We start from the raw sequence: 19,179 nt of genomic DNA, 5'->3' as shown, positions 1-19,179 counted from the left end.
TTTTGGCCCTCCTTCACTGTATTCTAAAATCCTCCCAATCCTCAGGTTTACTACTATTTCTATCAACTTTATAGGCCTTTTCTTTTAATCTTATACAATCTTTAACTTCCTTTGTTAGCCACGGTTGACTGCCTTTTGGGCTTTTTGTGCCTTGAAGGAATGTATAGTTGCTGTAAACTATGTAATAATTCTTTGAAGACTATCCATTTCTTCCGTGGAACCTTGTGGAATGCCTTCGGGAAGTCCATATAAATAACATTTGTCGATGCTCCCTTATCTACCACCTTAGTTACCTTCTCAAAAGATTCAACTAGGTTGTTAGACATGACTTACCCTTTACAAATCCATGACTGCTCTCTCTGATAGCTCATATTTGTCAAATGCTCAGTCACTCTTCCTCTAATAACAGGTTCTAGTAACTTCCCCACATCTGACATTAGATTAATACATGTATAATTTCCTAATTCACCTCACATACCCTTCTTAAGTAGGGGAGTCACATCAGCAGTTTTCTAATCCAAGAGGACAATTTCTGAATCAAGAGAGGTGATTAATGCATCAACAATTTCTTCACCTACTTCTTTTAATACCCTGGGGTGGAAACCTTTAGGTTCTGGAGATTTACTTTGTTTCTCCATCACAACTTTTTTTTTTTACTTCTGTTGAATCCAGTTAGTTCCTCTTCTTGATTTATTTTTAGTTTTCCTTGTCAGGTCCTTTATGTTGATGAGTGCCATCAATGTTGGAATACCATGTACCTGTCATTGACAACATTCCCTTAATCTCAAAAGTCTAATTAGAAAACAGCCTCTGAACTAGCAGCCTTTCACTCTTACCACTTGATACCTTCCCTAACAATGACACATCTATTAGCAGTGCTAAATAATTGTGATAAACCATTTTAAAGTTGTACTTGCTCTTTACAGAAATTAACAATGGAGAATGGTCAAGCTGTTTCAAATTGTAGATTAATGAACCTTCCTTAAACGTTTTATATCCAGGCAAAAGAGGCTATAAAAGAAGCAGAACAAATTGATCCAGATAATATCTTCACCCAGTTCAGTGTCTACAAAATTGCCATTTTGGAAAGTGATATACAAAAAGGTAGATGCTACACTGCTAACTGTTGCGGATTAAAAGATCTATTGAAATATCAAGTGTGTATTTTATATAGAGGTTATGATACTAATATCCAATAGCTCACTGGCAATGTTAACACCGGCCTTATTTCATGCTTTGCTAAAATTGAACTAAGGAAGGTAAATCATGGGGTGAGTCAAACCTCCAGTAAAATATTGAGGGTAGGAAGAAGTTTGATTGTCAACCCATGCTGGAAAAGTGTGGTTTAAAGGAAACTTTGGGGAAATTAAAAAGAAAGGTGGGGGAAGGAGATGGACACAATTAAATGTAAGTGAATAACTTGGATTCCTACCCATTTTTTACTTCTGCTTTTTAAATGGAAAACACCGTGTAATAATGTAAATATAAAATTGCACACATTGGGGGGAATTCTCTGGAGGCAACGGGTCTCGACCAACGACTCAAGAGCCAGCGAGAGACCCGTGTTGCCTCCTTTGGGGAAGGCCCGCCACATTCCAAAGCACTTGAGAGACCACCGTTAGGCCATTCCTGGGATCAGGACCCTGGGGACTAGAAGTCCCGCCCACTGAGAGCTGCCAGACAATCAGAGACCAACAGCTTGTTTGCTCGGCAGTGACACCGGGTAGGCGGTGGCTGCTGCCGGAACAACAGCCACCGGAGGCCCAGGATCACGGAGCAACCCAGGCGAGAGGTAAGTGACAGCGGGAGGGGTTTCGTGGGTGGGGGTCATGGGGGAGAGGGATGTAGGGCGGTCGGCAGCAAGTGCAGGTGGGTGGCTCTCAGTTGGCCTCCCCCATCTCCCCCTTCCCGATTCCGGGTCCCTCGATCAGGCAGTGAATGCCTTTGAATGAGAGAACCTCGCGTGTGCCCCCACCCCATCCCCTGGAAACCACAAGCAACCTGCATGGGTTTGTATGTCCTGCTCTCCACGTGGTGACAGGTCCACCCGCTGCTGGGTTAATACTAGCAGCAGTGAGGAGAGGTCCTTAATTAGGTATTAATTGCCCACTTAAGGGCCTCAATTGGCGGTGGGGCGGGAAGGCCTTCCATGAGCCTTCCCACCACGGACTTAATCGGGGTGGAGGCGGAAAGATGGCGGGGTCCCCACTCGCCACCGTCCTACCTGATTAAATGCTTTCCCTGCCTCCAAACTCGCCATGAGGAAGAGCATAAAATACTGCCCATGATTTTATTATATTCTTCCTGATTTTGTGCCTTATATTAGTTGTTTTCCGCAGGAAAATGTGCACCCCAATTTAAGTAATATGGAATTATTTCAGAATATGACTGGTTATATTTAATTTCTATAGCTTTCTCCTTTTCAGCTACGCAGGCAATTAAAACCATAGGAAAGCTTGCGGAAAGACCGACAGAGTGTGAAGATAATATGCTAACCAATAGAATCCCAGTGACTGATTTTCTGAGTCTCGCAGCACATATCGCTCTGGAGGTAAAGAAGAGGATTTTTAGAGGTTTAGACGGTTGTTAATTTAAACGATTTTTCTTTCAACAATTTTTGTCAGTCGAAATTGTTCAAGATTGTCTGAAATGACTTCAATGAAAAGATGTGCACCACAATAATCATCCTATTGATGTTATCAACACATCTGTACTTGAGTTTGTTAATACCAGAGTTTGGAAATTGAATTCACTGGAGGAAAAGTTTGGTAAGGTTTGTAGTGGGTGCTGGGATCGTGATGCGTAATTACCACATACCTGATGGAAGTGGTGCAGGCAGCACACAAACTTTGTGTTGCCTGTTCTCATCTCCATGATTGCAATATGCAGACCTGTGCAAATGCATTGCTCAGTGGCGGCACGCTCAACAAGGGCCCAGGTTCATGTGAGGCCAGCACCAGTTAAAGCTAGCTTGCACTTCTTAAAGTTAGCCTGCACCTCTTAAAGGAGAGGTGCATTCTGGCTGCGATAGATGCTGGAAGTGGCTGGGAAAGAGTCTCTGAGTCGGAGGAATCTGCAGCAAAGGAGCAGCGGGCCTGAGTTAGGGCTCCAGGGTTCTTAAATGCAGTGCAGGTGGAAAAGAAGAGAGAGGCCATCTTACCGCAGGGGGCCAGGAGACCCTCCAAAGATATGTTGTGAAGGCAATGGGAGCAAATAGCCATCGCCACATGGTGAGGTTTGGGTGGTTTCCACCTGACCGCAGCAAGTGTGTTTTGTTAATAGGGTTTAACCCCTTTTTGTTTTATTTGTCAAATAAACAGAGAGCGACAGGTTTTTTGTAGGTTTAAAACAGAAAATCAATTGTTTATTGATCAGTACGCCTTATCCCAAAATTGTCGCATCCACTCTCACACGCACACACACACACACACACACACACACGTAAGTGGGGAGTAGGTTTCGGGGGAGAGTCACGGTAAACCTGTTGAATTCTCTTAGAAGTCAAGTTCTCGGTTCCAGGCCTGAGGTGTTTGCAGATTTCTCTTGGCTGAAAATTCAATTGAAGACGGTGGATCACTTCTAGTTCACTGCTGTATAAAGTGTAGATGTAGAACACTACAGCAAGGCAGTACTCTTTCTGATTTGCTGGAAACCAGCTTCTTGAATGCTGCTTTCTTGGTGTCTCTCCCTCTCTAGACTGCTTTTTAAGGTAAAGCTGTGTTACATCTCGCCTCCTGGTGGGGTGCTTTGGTGTCTCCCCTGTGGTGATCACACAAGTAGCCACAAGGCTACTTCACACCTTCTTTGTTTTAGAAGAACCCATTCAATTCTGGAATATTTTAAGATGGGTGCAATTGATACCTCTTCGCTTTGAAGATCTTCCTTTGTCCCTGTCAGACTGTTTGAATATACAAAGGCCAAGTCCTTTTCCTTCGGTGGCCATTTTAGAGCACATTGTCCATTTTTTGAAAGAAAGGTCCATTTTCTAAAAGAAAAAGTCAGTTTTTATAACTCTTCAGTTTTTGTCCATAATTTTCGTATCGTTGCACTTCTTGTGCGCATGACAGAGATCAGTGCCAGGAGTCTGGCACGGAGGACTTACCTTCACTGCCGGTAAAGGTTCAGTGACCTCTCACTGCCATCTCCTACCAACGGAATCGCCAACCTCACACTCTTCTCAATACACCACACCCCCATCACTCATCACCCTTCAGCAATCTCTAGCAAAAAGAACTCATGCCTAACATTCATATGCTATGACTCACTCTCACACACTTACCACTGCTGCATGCCTCACATTCACATCTCACAGCTTCCACGTACTTTCAGCTATGACAGGCACATCACCCAAGCACATTTCAACACACTCACTGACACTTTTCCCTCTCCCTTGCAGGACAAGGTGACACACATGAGGCAGCAGCAAAGAACTGTCAGGGGAATGGCATGACTGCATGTCCTCATCCCGCTGGAGGAGACAATGCTCGGCGTTATTGGTGCAGCTATCGATTTAGGCTGTGGCAACTGAAGCCATCAAGGATAACAGTATGTTCCGGCCTTAAATACCTAATCAAATCCCACTTTTCCCTCAACCCGCAATCTGGTATGATGTGCCAGCCATGCACCTCTTGCTTTCCACCCAAACCCACTTCCCTCACCCTAACTCTCCCGTTACGCATTTGTGATTTCAGATACCCAAGAACTGCCGCCTGGCCAGCCAGTGCTGCCTGAAGATGAAGGCCCAGAGGAAGAGCATACCTCTAAGGAAGAAGCACTGTCACTTGATGTGACACTTGCAGGCACCAGCTGAGATACTGGCAGGGTGCATTCCTTAGAGGGCAGTATAGTGGTGAGTCACAGGGTAAGAGTGGACTACAGCAAGTTCAGTAGGAAAGGACCGTGCATACGCTAGGTCGCTGGAGGGTGAGGTTGCAGACGGGTTCTGCTGCATAGATTTGGATGAGGACTTCGGTGGAACGGCGTACAGGAAAAGGCTAATGTGTGTGCAGACCAAAATGCTTGGTGCATTGGCAGGCCTTCCAGAGAGCCTGTTGTCACTGTCAAGAGGCTTGGAGAGCACCAGCTTCAACTTACCTCTGTGTGAAGCCCTGTGCTTGGAGCCCATGCTTTACAGCATGGAAGTGGTGTCCAGCTCCGTGAGAACACTTGCAGATTCAACCTTGATGCAGCAGCTGATGGTCAATATCTTAGCTTCCACTGCAGCACAAGTCCTTTTCAGAGGGCATTGTAAGAGTCAACCACATTGCTGTGGGTCTGAAGTCACATGTAGGTCAGACCAGGTAAGGAGGGCACATTTCCTTCCCTAAAGGACATTAGTGAACCAGATGGGTTCTTACAACAATTGACAATGGTTTCATGGTCACCATTAGACTAGCTTTTTAATTCCCAGATTAATTAAATTCAAATTTCACCATCTGCCATGGTGGGATTTGAAGCCATGTCCCCAGAGTAGTAGCCTGGGTCTCTGGGTTGCTAGTCCAGTGACATTACCGCTACACCACCACCTCCCCAGGCTGTTGCTATCATAGCTGTGGATACCAGTGCTCAAAGGGCCTTGCAGGTTCTCAGCAATCTGTGTGCCAGAAGATTACTGGGATTGCTGAGAGTCTGCCCCAGGGGAGTGGCAGTGGCTCCATAGCGCACGATCCTGTACTCCTGCTGTTGTCAAGGATGTCCCACATGGCCATCTGCAGACCTACCCATTGAAGGTCAGCAGCCTTCCACCAACCATGCTACAGCCACAGGGTAGCACTGCATAGGGGCACTAGGCCAGGTAAAGGCAGCTGCAAGACAGGCATTAAGCCAAAGCGCAAGGTTAAATAGCTGAATATTGGAAGTGTTGTTGGATAAATTTGTTATGGAATAGTTTTGTGGCATCTTTTATTTCAGGATTTTGGCCAAGATAATACTGTGATGGTCCATAATAGAGGGATGGAAAGGTGGAGATGTGTGGAATGGTGGTAATCTGGGGATTTTTTTTCAGGGGAACTAGAGCCAGTCCAAAAGGATGATTTCCCAGCTACCTCCTCCCTTCCTTTTCCTCCTCCTCTTTCTGAGCTGATCACCACAACCATAGTGGCAAGGGCTGCGTCCTTTTGATGTACTGTGAGAAATAACGGCCAGGCAAAAAAATTTAAAGGGACCACGCACTACAAAAAAACAGGCTGTGCACAACAACTGAATTTTAAAGGGAACATTGACCTGCTGTACAACGTTCCAAGTTGCTGCATGGCTGTCAGTATAGGAGCGCTGTCCACATGCGATCAAGTGGCGGAAGGGTTTCATCATGTGTACGGTGAGAAGCCCTTGTTGCCAAGCAGCCACCTTTTGGTTTGACATGGGGGCTCAAAAAGGGCTGGAATAGTTGACTGGCACATGACGAAAGCATTGTGACTGCTCCCAGATAGCAGGAATTCACCAAAAGGATGGTCTGGGCAAGGTCACACATCAGCTGCACATTCAGGGAGTGGAATCCTTTGTAGTTCTGGTACATCTTCCTATTGAGGTACGCTTGCAGAGCCACACACATGCAGTTTCAATGGCTTCCTGCACCATGAAGAATCCCACTATCTTGGAAAAGCCATGTGCCTGCTCTTCCTGCTGCTTTCTGCTTCGAAAGAAGACAATGAAGTTCCTTTTCCTGGCGTAAAGGGCCTTGGTGACTTCCTGGTTGCAGCAATGGATGGTGAACTGCGATATGTTGATGATGTCACTGGCTGTAGCCTGGAAGGATCCGCTGGCATAGAAATTGAGGGCCATGGTGAACTAGACAGTCACTGGCAACGCTGTCCTCATCCTGCTCTGCAGGTCTGGGTCGAGAAGGTGGCACAGTTCTGTGACCACGTTCTTGATGAAGCACATTCGCCAGAGACACTGCGCCTGGCAGAGGTTCAGGAGGAGCGGTGTTCTCTGATGTTGGGTAAGGTTTCATGTTGAGAACCCTCCTCCTGCTCCTCTTCTCTCTGCAAATAGCTTCTCCTCTCTCAGTTCCATCCCAATGGAAATGCAGCTGTAGCCCCATGACTGGGAGCAAGTGGTGGATTCAGAGCCTATCAAAACCACACCACTCCTCCCAGCACCACTCCCTTCTGACTGAAAGAATTTCTGGCAACTCCTCCAACAACCCAGAACTTCCACTAACACTTCAGCAGCAAAAGAAAGTCAGAAGCACTTGGCCTGAAAGTTGTGTAGCTGAAGGCATGTGCATATTTGAGAGGGAGTTAACAGGACTTGGGAGATCCAAAATGGCAAGTAGGGTGCTAAATCAGCATTAAATGCTTACTGACTCACAATCTGCCCATTCTGCATGCATCCAGTACACACACAGGATGGCCGCGCTATCGCCCTTCAAAACATGGTGATCTGTGCAAGCTGCGTTTGAAGTTATTAGGAGCAGACGCTCCACAATTTTTGTCATCACGGAGCTCCCATAGTGCTGGAACTGCTACAGAGCCAGATTTTGTGGCCATTGTCTTGCTAGTATTTAGTTGAGTGGAATTATTGAAGCCTTCAGCCTTAGAGATACTCATTCCCAGAATTATTTTCTGGAGGATGAGATGAAAATGAGGCAGGGGATGAAGGTGGGAAGAGACCAATTAAGTTAGTATCTGAAGCTCTGTAGAGGAAGATAGCAGTGGTGGTTATTAGTACCTCCACAAAATCCTGAATGGCTGGACAGTGCCAGAGCATGTTTAGTGACTTTGAGGCTTAGCAAGGCAGAATTAATTACCTATAAAACTCTGTTGTCCCACAATGTCTGCAATCTCTTCACCAAAGTTCTTCTTAGCGAAGCACATTTTAAAACTAGCACTGAACAGTGTGCCCATACTAATGAACACCACTGCCCTCCAACTTGCCACCTGCAAATGAACCTGGCCTCACATTATCTGCATTTTCCCTCTTCAAAGGTACGTTGGAGTGTTCAGTAAACTTGTATCATACGCACTCGCCCTCTTTGCTCTACTTATTCAGTCTGGCCATCACAGTTCACACTACTTGCACTTCAAGGAGAAGAAGTCATAAAATGGCAAGAAACAAGATGCCAATGGGGGGGTGGAGTGCAACTAAATCATATGACTCTGACGCCCCTTCCCCCCCCACCACCACCACCACAGGGAGGAAGTCTTGGATGTGCAAAGGGAAGCTGAAAGCTGAAGGAATGGAAACTGTCATAGTGATAATTATGTTGCAGTGCCATGCTTTCTACAGAAGGACACTTAACCTTTTGCAAGCAGACTGCTGTTCCTGCTCATGTTCTGTGCATAGAGCTCTTTTATGGTCTCCAATTTCTAACCATTATCCTCTTCTTTAGGTCACACACAAATACCCTGACACAGGTACATAGGTTGAGGGTGGGGAAGATTCAGAGGGGCAGGTGGATCTCCTACTGTGCTGGATCTTTGTTCCAAGGAGGGGAATCCCAGCTGTTGGCAGGATCGAATGTTTCTCTTATTTTTGAGTATTATCACTTTGCAAATTGTAGCCCTGTCTTTTTAATGTTTTGTATTCGTAAAGTATCTGCAAAAATTACCAGTCTTTTAAAGTTACTGTTAAAAAGCATAGTTGAGAATAAAGAACCTACAGGGTGATTTGTAATAAGTGCCTTTAGTTAAAAGGTGTTTGTTTTTTGTAAATGTCTAAATGCTTACCGTGATGTTTCAACATGATTGATGATCTAACCCTTAAAATCTTATATGTGAATATCTTTAGAATGATCAAGAGGATGCTGCCAGAAGGGCATTTGAGTATTTATGTGAATTCTCCCAAGACTGTAGTCAATTGTTCACCGCTATCAGGTACAGAACTGGTGTTGATGTGACTCAGTAAGTGGAACATCCTGTTGCTCACACTTATTAAATCTAAAACAAAATTACTTTTGCAACACTTTCTCACAGTGACATTGTTACAGACCCCAATTCACTGTCTGAAGAAGCTTCTACTCAATTTCTGACTTAATTTCCCCCTCTTTCCGCACACCCCGCAGCCATGCTGTTCAGTTTTGGTCACTCAGTGCACAGAGAGTGGACAGATTGGAGAATCTCCTAGGATGCAAATTATCATCAAGAAACGTATCTCCAACTGTTTGCCCGCATTTCACTCTCTAGTGTGTCCCCAGATGCACATTAGAGTATGACCAAGTGCTATTCACTGCTTTATTTTAAACTTTCTGCAGCCAACGGAAACTGCAGGGTGTCAGTATTTAATTGTCAAAAATGACCAAGTTGTAGTTTGAACATTTTTTTCTGCCCAATGCCATTCTATTGGCCTAGCCAACAGAGGATAGATAGTGACCATCCATAAACTCAGTTAAAGTAAGTGTAATGAGAGTGTACATAGTATATCTTTCAGATAAAATGTTTAGCTGATGTCCTGTCTACCTGTTCAGATGGATGTAAAAGATTCCGTGGCACTATTTGAAGAGAGCAGGGGAGTTATTCCAATAACCTGGCTAAGATTCATTCCTCAATCAACAACACAAAAATAAAAAAGTAAAAGACTGCAGATGCTTTAAATTTTGAAATAAAAACAAAACATGCTGGAAATACTCAGCAGGTCAGGCAGCATTTGTGGAGCGGGAAATAGACAAATGGCCGGGATTTTATCCGGGCCAGGGGGTTTAACCACCAGTAAAGGGGCCAGCGAGAGCCACGTGTCACCTCCTCTGGGAAGGCCCACCAAATCAAGTGTCAATTAGGCACTTAAGTGGAGAGCAGCGGACCTTCCCCGGGATCAAGGACCCTGGCAGCAGAGGTTCCGCCTGTTGAGAGCTGCCAGCCAATCAGAGGCCCGCAGTTCTTTCACTGAGCAGCGCCACTGCAGAGGCAGTGGCTGCTGCTAGTAGAGCACTCACTCGAGGCCCTGGACTCAGGCCACATGTAAGTCTCAGCGGGAGGGGTTTTGTGTGGTGGGGGTTGTAGGGTAGGGGGGTCGGCAGCGTGCAGGGGTGTGGCTCTCAGCAGACCCTGCCTGCCCGTTGCCATGTCCCTCATTCAAGCACTAAATGCCTTTTAATGAGGGACCCCCAGAGCCAGCAAGCATGCCATGCTCCCCGTGCGGCGACAGGCTCATTCCGGCAGCAGCAGGATGAGGCCCTAAATTGGGCATTAATTGCCCACTTAAGGATCTCAATTAGCGATGGGGAGGGAAGGCCATTCACAGGCCTTTCTACCCCGGACTTAATTTGAGTGGAGGTGGGAAGGTAGTGGTGCCCTCCCCTGCTACCAAACCGCCCGATTATTTGCTCTCCCGACACAGAGGAGAGCATAAAATTCCCCCCTAATGTTTCAGGTCAGTAACTTTCCATTCTGATGAAGAAGGTTCAATAAGGTTCCGTACAAGAGGGTGTTGCACAAAATTCGGACACATGGTATTGGGAGTAGTACATTAACATGGTTAAATATTGGTTAATGGGCAGTAAACTGAGAACTGGAATAAATGGGCCTTTTTGGGTTGGCAGGCTGTAACTAATGGGCTACTGTAAGGATCAGTACTTCAGCCTCAGCTATTTACAGTCTATAACGAATGATTTAGATGAGGGGGTCCAAGTGTAAGGTAACCAAGTTTGCTGATGATACAAAATTGGGCGGGAAAGTAAGCTGTGAGGAGGACACGAAGAGGGATATGGACGGGTTGGACGAGTGGCAGGAACATGGCAAATGTAATGCAATGTGGCGAAGCGTGAAGTTATCCACTTAGATAGAAAAAATAAAAAAGCCGAATATTTTTGAATGGTGAGAGACTCGGAAATGTTTGCATTCAGAGGGACCTTGGGTATTCTAGTACATGAATCACGGAAAGTTAACGTGCAGGTACAGCAAGCAATTAGGAAGGCAAATGGTATGTTAGCTTTTTTATTTATTTATTTCGAGATACAACACTGAAACAGGTCCTTCGGCCTAATCCCATATTCACTACCGCCTACCTACACTAGGGGCAATTTACAATGGCCAATTTATCTATCACCTGCAAGTCTTTGGCTGTGGGAAGAAACCGAGCACCCGGCGGAAACCCATGTGGTCACAGGGATAACTTGCAAACTCCGCACAGGCAGTACCCAGAATTGAATCCGAGTCCCTGGAGCTGTGAGGCTGCGGTGCTAACCACTGTGCCGCCCACAAGGATGGGATTCGAACCCACGTGAGCAGAACACAATGGATTAGCAGTCCATCGCCATAACCTCCCAGCCACCTTGCCACTTGCTTTTACAAAGGGATTAGGGTACAAGAGTAAAGAAATCTTACTACAATTATACAGGGCAATGGTGAGGCCACACCTGAGGTAATGTGTGCAGTTTGGTCTCTTTACCTAAGAAAGAACATGGGCCGAACTTTGTGCCCATGGCAGGGCTCCTGGCACTGGGCCGAAAAGGTGGGCGAATCCTGCCTCGCCAGCTGGAGCCTACACGGAGCGATTCAACAGTGCTGGGCCAATTAACAGCCTGGGACCGGGACCACATCCTTTTCAAAATGGGAGTCCCGCCTCCAAGAGTTCACAGGGCTGGCAACTCAGCAGTATCAGCAGCGCCACCAGGAGCGGTGGCCACTGCCAGTACTGCAAGAGGCCTTGGACCCAGGCCCTGCACTGGAGACTGGATCCAAGGTGAGTGAGGCAGGGTCGCCAGGGCCTCGAAGGGGGCATGGGGTGAGGGTGGGCATTTAGTCAGGAGGAGGGTGGTTCAGGGAGGTGTAGGTTTTCCCGATGGGAGACCTCCATGGGCCACAGTCCACAGAAGAGGACTCCCCTCCAAGCCCGCAGCGAGGTCGCCTCATTTTACTAGGCATCCTCTTTGTGAGATGGAGGCCCCCACCCTCAGCTGGTTAAATCGAAGCAGCAACAGGAAGAGGTCCTAAAGTGGCCATTAATAGGCCACTTAAGGGCCTCAATTGGCCTCTGGATAGGAAGGGTCACTGACCCGAAACGTTAACTCTGCTTCTCTTTCCACAGATGCTGCCAGACCTGCTGAGTGAATCCAGCATTTCTTGTTTTTGTTCTGGATAGGAAGGCTGTCTTCGGTCTATCCCGTCCCCGACAAAATTGCGTTGCAACGGGCCCCGTGCCTCTCACAGTTCTGTGGCCCACCCACCTCCGAACCCCTTTCGGGGGCCTATAAAATTCAGCCCAAGTTCCTAGAGGGAATGCAACAAAGGTTCACTAGACTGGTTCCTGGGATGAGGGGATTGTCCTATGAGGAAAGATTGAGTAGACTATACCTATATTCCCTGCAGTTTCGAAGGTTGAGAGGTGATCTGATTGAAAGATATAAAATTCCTAAGGGGCTTGACAGGGTAGTTGCAAAGAAAATGTTTTCTCCGGCTGGGGAATCTAGAACTAGGGGTCACAGCCTCTGTAGAAGGGGTCAGCCATTTAGAACTGAGATGAGCAGAATTTCTTCACCCAAAGCATTGTGAATCTTTGGAATTCTCTACTGCAGAGAGCTGCAGATGCTCAAGCCATTGAGTATATTCAAGACAAAGGTCGATAGATTTTTGGGTACCAAGGGAATTTTAAAAAGTGGGTCGGTGGACTTGAGGTGGAAGATTCGACATGATCTTCCTGTTATTCAACAAAAGAAGTAGGAGCTGGAGTAGATCATTCAGCTCTTAGAGCCTGCTCCGCCATTCAATACGATCATGGCTGATCTGCTACCCCAACTCATTTTCCTGCCTGTACCCATATCCCTTGATGCCCTGAGAAAACAAAAATCTTTCGAAATCATTCTTGAATGTACTCGATGATGAAGCATCCATGACTCTCTGGGGTAGACAATTCCAAAGATTCACTAGGCTGAAGAAATTTCTCTTCGTCTCAGTACTAAATAATCAACCCCTTATCTGGAGGTTTTGCTCCAATGTTTCAGATTCTCCAGCCAGAGGAAACAACCTCTCAGTGTCTACCCTGTCAAACCCCTTCAGAATCTTGTATGTTTTAATGAGATCACCTCACTTTCTTCTAAACTCCAATTTAGGCCCAATTTACTCAGCCTCTCATCATAGGACGACCCTCTCATCCCAGGAACCAATCTAGTGAACCTTCGCTGTACCTCCTCCGAGGCAAGTAAATCCTTCCTTAGATACGGAAACCAAAATTGCGCACAATACTTCAGGTGTGGTCTCACCAAAGCCCTATACAATTGTAGCAAGACTTCCTTATTTGTGTACCCCAGTCACCTTGCGATAAAGGCCAACATGCCATTTGCCTTGTTAATTACTTGCTGTACCTGCACGCTAACTTTGTGTTCCTTGTACGAGTGCACCCAAGTCTCTCTGAACATCAACATTTAACAGTTTTATGCCTTTTTTAAAAATATTCTGTTTTTCTATTCTTACTACCAAAGTGAATAACCTCACAATTCCCCATATTATACTCCATCTGCCACCCTGTTGCCCACTCATTTAACCTGTGTATATCTCTTTGCAATCTCTTTGCATCCTCCTCACACCTTACATTCCCACCTAACTTTGTATCATCAGCAAACTGAGATACATTACTCTCAGTCTCTTAGTCTCAAAATCAAAAATAGATTGTAAATACCTGAGGCCCCAGCACTGATCCTTGTGGCACTCCACTAGTTACAGCCTGCCAATTTGAAAATGCCCCATTTAACCCTCCTCTTTGTCTCCTGTCCATTAATCAATCCTCCATCCATGCTAATATATTTCCCTCACTCCTTGAGCCCTTATCTTGTGTATTAACCTTCTGTGGCACTCTTTCGAATGCCTTTTGAAAATCCAAGTATGCTACATCTACTGATTCCCCTTTATCAACCCTACTAGTTATATCTTCAAAAAATTTAATAATTTTATGAAACACAATTTCCTTTTGTTAAACCATGTTGACTGCCTGATCGTACTATAATTTTCTATGTGCATTGTTAAGATTTCCTTAACAGATTTCAGCACTTTCCCGCTGACTGATGCCAGGCCTGTAGTTCCGTTTTCTCTCTCCCTCCTTTCTTGAATAGTGGTGTTACATTTGCTAACTTCCAATCCGCTGGGATCTTTCCAGAATCTAGGGAATTTTGGAAAATCATAACCAGTGCATCCACTATCTCTGCAGCCACCTCTTTTCAAACCTTTGGATAGGCCAGCAGGTCCTAGGGATTTGCTGGCTTTTAGTCCCTTAATTTCTCTCATTCTTTTTCTCTGTTGATATTAATTACCTTCAGTTCCTCACACTTATTAACCCCTTGGTCTCCTACTGTGAAGACAGCCGCAAAATATTTGTTCAATGTCTCTACCATTTCCATATACCCCATAAATGGCAGAGCACACTTAAAAGGGCCAAATGGGCTAGTCCAGTTTCTATTTCTTATATTGTGTTCAAAAGTAGTTAATTCGAAAGTAGTGAATCACTTTGGGAAGTCCTGAAGAAGTGGAAGGCGTTGTATAAATACACGATTTTTCTTGATTTATTTTGGGAAGCAGCTAATAGCTGCTTTGACAGATCAGTGAATTATTGTAGTTTTATTATAACATTTTCTTTTTCTTGGGCTTAAGAAATGTCCTGACTGTAATTCCATTGCTAATGATATTGAAATGTACCAATTTTTTTCTGAGAAAATTCTAATTTGCATTTGAGGAAAAAAAACAAGGGTTAAGAATGTCAGCTTGGAACTGTACTAGACAAGAAGCTGCAGTGCCTCCATTGCACTCACCTGCAACTAATCCTGTTTTCAATACAGCACTTGGTTCAGAGACAGATGTAAAAGGCTTATTACCAAAAAGAAACTCCATTCAGTGTCCCGCATAAGCACAGACACCAACAAAATTTGGCGTTCGTTGGCTCTATTTAGACCAAAAATTATCAGGATACCGACTTTAACTTTTAGTCTTTAATTATTCAGTGGTTCTAACATTAAAGTTTGGAGATTTGATGCTTAAAGGAGTGGCAGGTTTTTAAAAATGTGAAGAATTGTATACCTATATTTAAATTATTAAGCAAGTTTCTGTCTTCAGAAACTGAAGTAATTCCAGGTTCCTCTCTTGATTCCCTTTTATCTTAAACAGATGTCTAATTCGCCTTGTGCCATCTATTACAGACACAGATGATAAAGAAACAAGGTAATTTCATTGCACCTATAATCTGGTTGTATCTCTGCTTTAGTTGTATCCTTTCTCTTTAAGTAGCGTGTTAAAAGTGGTTGCAGCTTTACTGTTATAGGCATGATAAGGCCTCGATTTTGCAGTAACAGAAGGACTATCAACGCTCACCGTTATAATGGAGTAAACTGGATAGCAACTTCCACCATCCACACGTGCAGTTAAACATGGAAATTAGGAACTTGCTGTCCAATTTGCCCTACTCCTTTAGAAGTTTCGCGATAGCAGTATCTTGCCAAAAGATTTGACATTCAAGCACATGAAGGGCGTGAAATTGTGGTACTTATCCACTAAACATGCCAGATGTGACCTAGCTGGCTGGGTCCTAAAGGACATAGCTGCTAGACTGGGTCTGCGGCAGGTGGTGGGAGAACCAACACGAGGGAAAAACATACTTGACCTTATCCTCACCAATCTCCCTGCTGCAGATACTTCTGTCCATGACTGTATTGCTAGGAGTGACCACCGCACAGTCCTTGTGGAAACAAAGTCCCGCCATCACATTGAGGATACCGTCCATCGTGTTGTGTGGCACCATCACCGTGCTAAATGGGATAGATTTTGAACAGATCTAGCAATGCAAAACTTGAGGCGCTGTGGGCCATCAGCAGCAGCAGAATTGTATTCAACCACAATCAGTAACCTCATGGCCCGGCATATCCCCCACTCTACCATTACCATCAAGCCAGGAGAACAACCCTGGTTCATTGAAGAGTGCAGGAGGGCATGCCAGGAGCAACACCAGGCATATCTCAAAATGAGGTGTCAACCTGGTGAAGCTACAACCCAGGACTCCTTGCATGCCAAATTGCATAAGCAGCATGCAATAGACAGAGCTAAGCGATCCCATAACCAACGGATCAGATCTAAGCTCTGCAGTCCTGCCACATCCAGCCGTGAATGGTGGTGGACAATTAAACAACAAACTGGAGGAGGTGGCTCCACAAATATCCTCATCCTCAATGATGGTGGAGCCCAGCACATCAGTGCGAAAGATAAGGCAGAAGCATTTGCAACAATCTTCAGCCGAGTTGATGATCCATCTCGACACCCTCCTAAAGTCCCCAGCATTACAGATGCAAGACTTCAGCCAATTCAATTCACTCTGCGTGATATCAAGAAACGACTGAAGGCACTGGATACTGCAAAGGCTATGGGTCCTGACAATATTCCGACAATAGTACTGAAGACCTGTGCTCCAGAACTTGCCGCACCCCTAGCCAAGCTGTTCCAGTATAGCTACAACACTGGCATCTACCTGGCAATGTGGAAAATTGCCCAGGTATGTCCTGTACACAAAAAGCAGGACAAGTCCAACCCGGCCAGTTACCGCCCCATCAGTCTACTCTCAAACATCAGCAAAGTGATGGAAGGTGTCTTCAACAGCCATCAAGCAGCACTTGCTTAGCAATAATATGCTCAGTGATACCCAGTTTGGGCTTCGACAGGGCCACTCAGCACCTGACCTCATTACAGCCTTGGTTCAAACATGGACAAAAGAGCTGAACTCAAGAGGTGAGGTGAGAGTGACTGCCCTTGACAACAAGGCAGCATTTGACCGAGAATGGCATCAAAGAGCCCGAGCAAAACTGAGTCAGTGGGAATCAGGGGGAAAACTCTCTGCTGGTTGGAGTCATACCTAGCGCAAAGGAAGATGGCTGTGCTTGTTGGAGGTCAATCATCTGAGCTCCAGGACATCACTGCAGGAGTTCCTCAGGGTAGTGTCCTAGGCCCAACCATCTTCAGCTGCTTCATTAATGACGTTCCTTCAATCATAAGGTCAGTAGTGGGGATGTTTGCTGATGATTGCGCAATGTTCAGCAACATTCGTGACTCTCCAAATACTGAGCCAGTCCGTGTAGAATTGCAGCAAGACCTGGACAATATCCAGGCTTGGGCTGATAAGTGACAAATAACACTGGGTCAAAATCCTGGAACTCCCTTCCTAACAGCACTTTGGGTGTACCTACCTCACATGGACTGCAGCGGTTCAAGAAGGCAGCTCACCACCACCTTCTCGAGGGCAATTAGGGATGGGCAATAAATGCTGGCATAGCCAGTGACACCCACATCCCATGAATCAATTTTTAAAAAATTTACTTTAACATATGTGGAATCTTATTCCTTCAGATTTGAATCCCATTTTTCTTTCCCTTGATTTTGCATTGAATTAAATAATCTAACCTATACTTCCGGGTCTAGACTTGGCATCTGATTGCTTGAAGAGACACACTGGCCAGAATTCTCTGGACTTCAAAAATTTTTCCGACCCCACTTGTGACAGAGGTGCACCCTGCGTCATGATCTTACGGGACGTGGCCTATTAGCAGGCTGCCTCCACGTAATCCTTCTAATTAAGGACAGCGGGTGGGACACGGAGGCAAGAGGCCCAAGGCTGGGCCTGCAGGACTGGCTGGGATGCAACACCACTGGGAGAGGTGGGCGCTGCGGAGGGAGATGAAAAACGTGAGGGTGCCTGAAAATGGAGGTGCAGTCGAAAGGCTCCAAAGGAATTAATAGAAAAGGCACAGAGCTGTTCGATCTGTCAGTGCTGAGTGCTCTGCGGTTGTGCCTATTTCAGCCTTGCAGCCTCCAATGTTGGCCGACCTCCTGACAGTGCGGGACCCGTGCACCTTCTGTAAAATTGCATTGCTGCACGCAATTAAGCGCTAATATTGGGAGTGCCTGTCCCCTCCTTATGTCGATGGCCTTTTAAATACATTGATTGACTACCCGCAGCGGACGGGTGGGCAGCCACTGCCGCAGGTAACCTGCCTCCAGGAAAATCTGGAGGTGGGAAGACATCGTGGAGCCAACCTGATGGGCAGTATTCCAAATTTCCACGTCCCCTCTGTGGGGCTGGGAAAATTCATCCAATGTTGCTCACCCTGTTCACGCAGGTCCTAGATCCCCTGTAGAAGGCATTGCACTGTATCAGAATTTGATGACCATAAGTTGCGGCTCAAAAACCCACAAAAACTCTGGGGAGCCATAAGCGTAATGAACAGCGAGATCCGTTCGTTTGCCTTTGACTGTAAAATCCGGACTGTGGTTGCTTATTTCTAGCTGCTGAAACCAACTCCAGTGTCCTAGCGGTCATTTTACAGGACTTTATTCACAGTATTCAAAAGTAATAGCATACTTTCTTTGCAATTACCACTGGTGCTGCTCCACCTGAGGGCACTGTTCTGCAAGATTCAATACTGTTAACTCTGGAGAAAGCATGTACCACTGCCCACTGATGAAAGGTGTCGATACATTTCCTTTCTAGTTCCCACTGATTAATGCATCGATGGGAATTGTATCAGTGCTAATCAAGATTGATCATTTTCCATTGTTGATCTCACTAGTGGAATTCTTATAGTAATATAAATATAAATGCAGTCCACAAAAATCTGTGATCGTTTAGGCAGACTTCCATCCTCATACTGAGTTTTGCCTTTGCGCCAAAGGTTCTGGAATGGCCTTGTGGAGGGTAACCTCTGGCTATCATTTACAAGGCCATCGGCATACGGAGGGAACAGGCGCTCCCAATATTGCACCCTGCCTCAGAATCAGACCCTGGGCGTCCTATGTGCCATCAGCAATGTTTTGCCACTTGAAGTCTCCAGTTGTTCCAACCTATCCGCCTGACTTTCTTAACAAAATCACTCACCCCCACAAATGCCTCGAGCGCACCCAACCAGACTTTGGGAAGCTTCTCTCCACTGTTTTTTTTTTTAAATAACCCCAGTTGTGATTTTTTTTTAAACAGAATTCACCTTTATTAAAGTGTGCTTCTGTCCCCTTTTTTAAAATAAGAACTCAGTTGTGTTTTTTTAAAAACTTTGTCCACATTGTCTCCTTAATTTCAAAATTGCTTAGGCTCCTTATTTGAAAAAGTCCCAAAACACACTTATTTCAATAATTATTCCAGTTCCGCTTTTTTCCCCCACAGCCTCAGGTATGTTGCCTTTTTAAAATAACCCCAATTTTGTTGCCTTTTATCCCCGCAATGATTCCAGTTGTTCTGCTTTTTAATTACTCCTAGTTCTGATCCCTTCTTGTCAGTTTCAATTGT

At 45.4% G+C, this 19,179-nt stretch overlaps 1 protein-coding gene across 1 annotated transcript in view; it reads left to right on the top strand.

Annotated features, from left to right (window-relative positions):
• Positions 1–19,179, top strand: part of tex11 (testis expressed 11) — a 245,081-nt gene that overhangs the window by 118,083 nt on the left and 107,819 nt on the right. Inside the window, exons 15-18 of the mRNA XM_068046993.1 lie at positions 1,002–1,104; positions 2,427–2,551; positions 8,731–8,816; positions 15,027–15,080. Of these exons, the coding sequence (XP_067903094.1) occupies positions 1,002–1,104; positions 2,427–2,551; positions 8,731–8,816; positions 15,027–15,080 (368 nt within the window). The remainder of the gene's footprint in view (positions 1–1,001; positions 1,105–2,426; positions 2,552–8,730; positions 8,817–15,026; positions 15,081–19,179) is intronic.

This window comes from Heterodontus francisci, chromosome 15 (genome assembly GCF_036365525.1).
Source record: "Heterodontus francisci isolate sHetFra1 chromosome 15, sHetFra1.hap1, whole genome shotgun sequence".
In the NCBI taxonomy this organism is placed as follows: Eukaryota; Metazoa; Chordata; class Chondrichthyes; order Heterodontiformes; family Heterodontidae; genus Heterodontus; species Heterodontus francisci.
The sequence above is the reverse complement of the archived record's forward strand: the minus strand, read 5'-3'. Positions and strand labels throughout refer to the sequence as shown.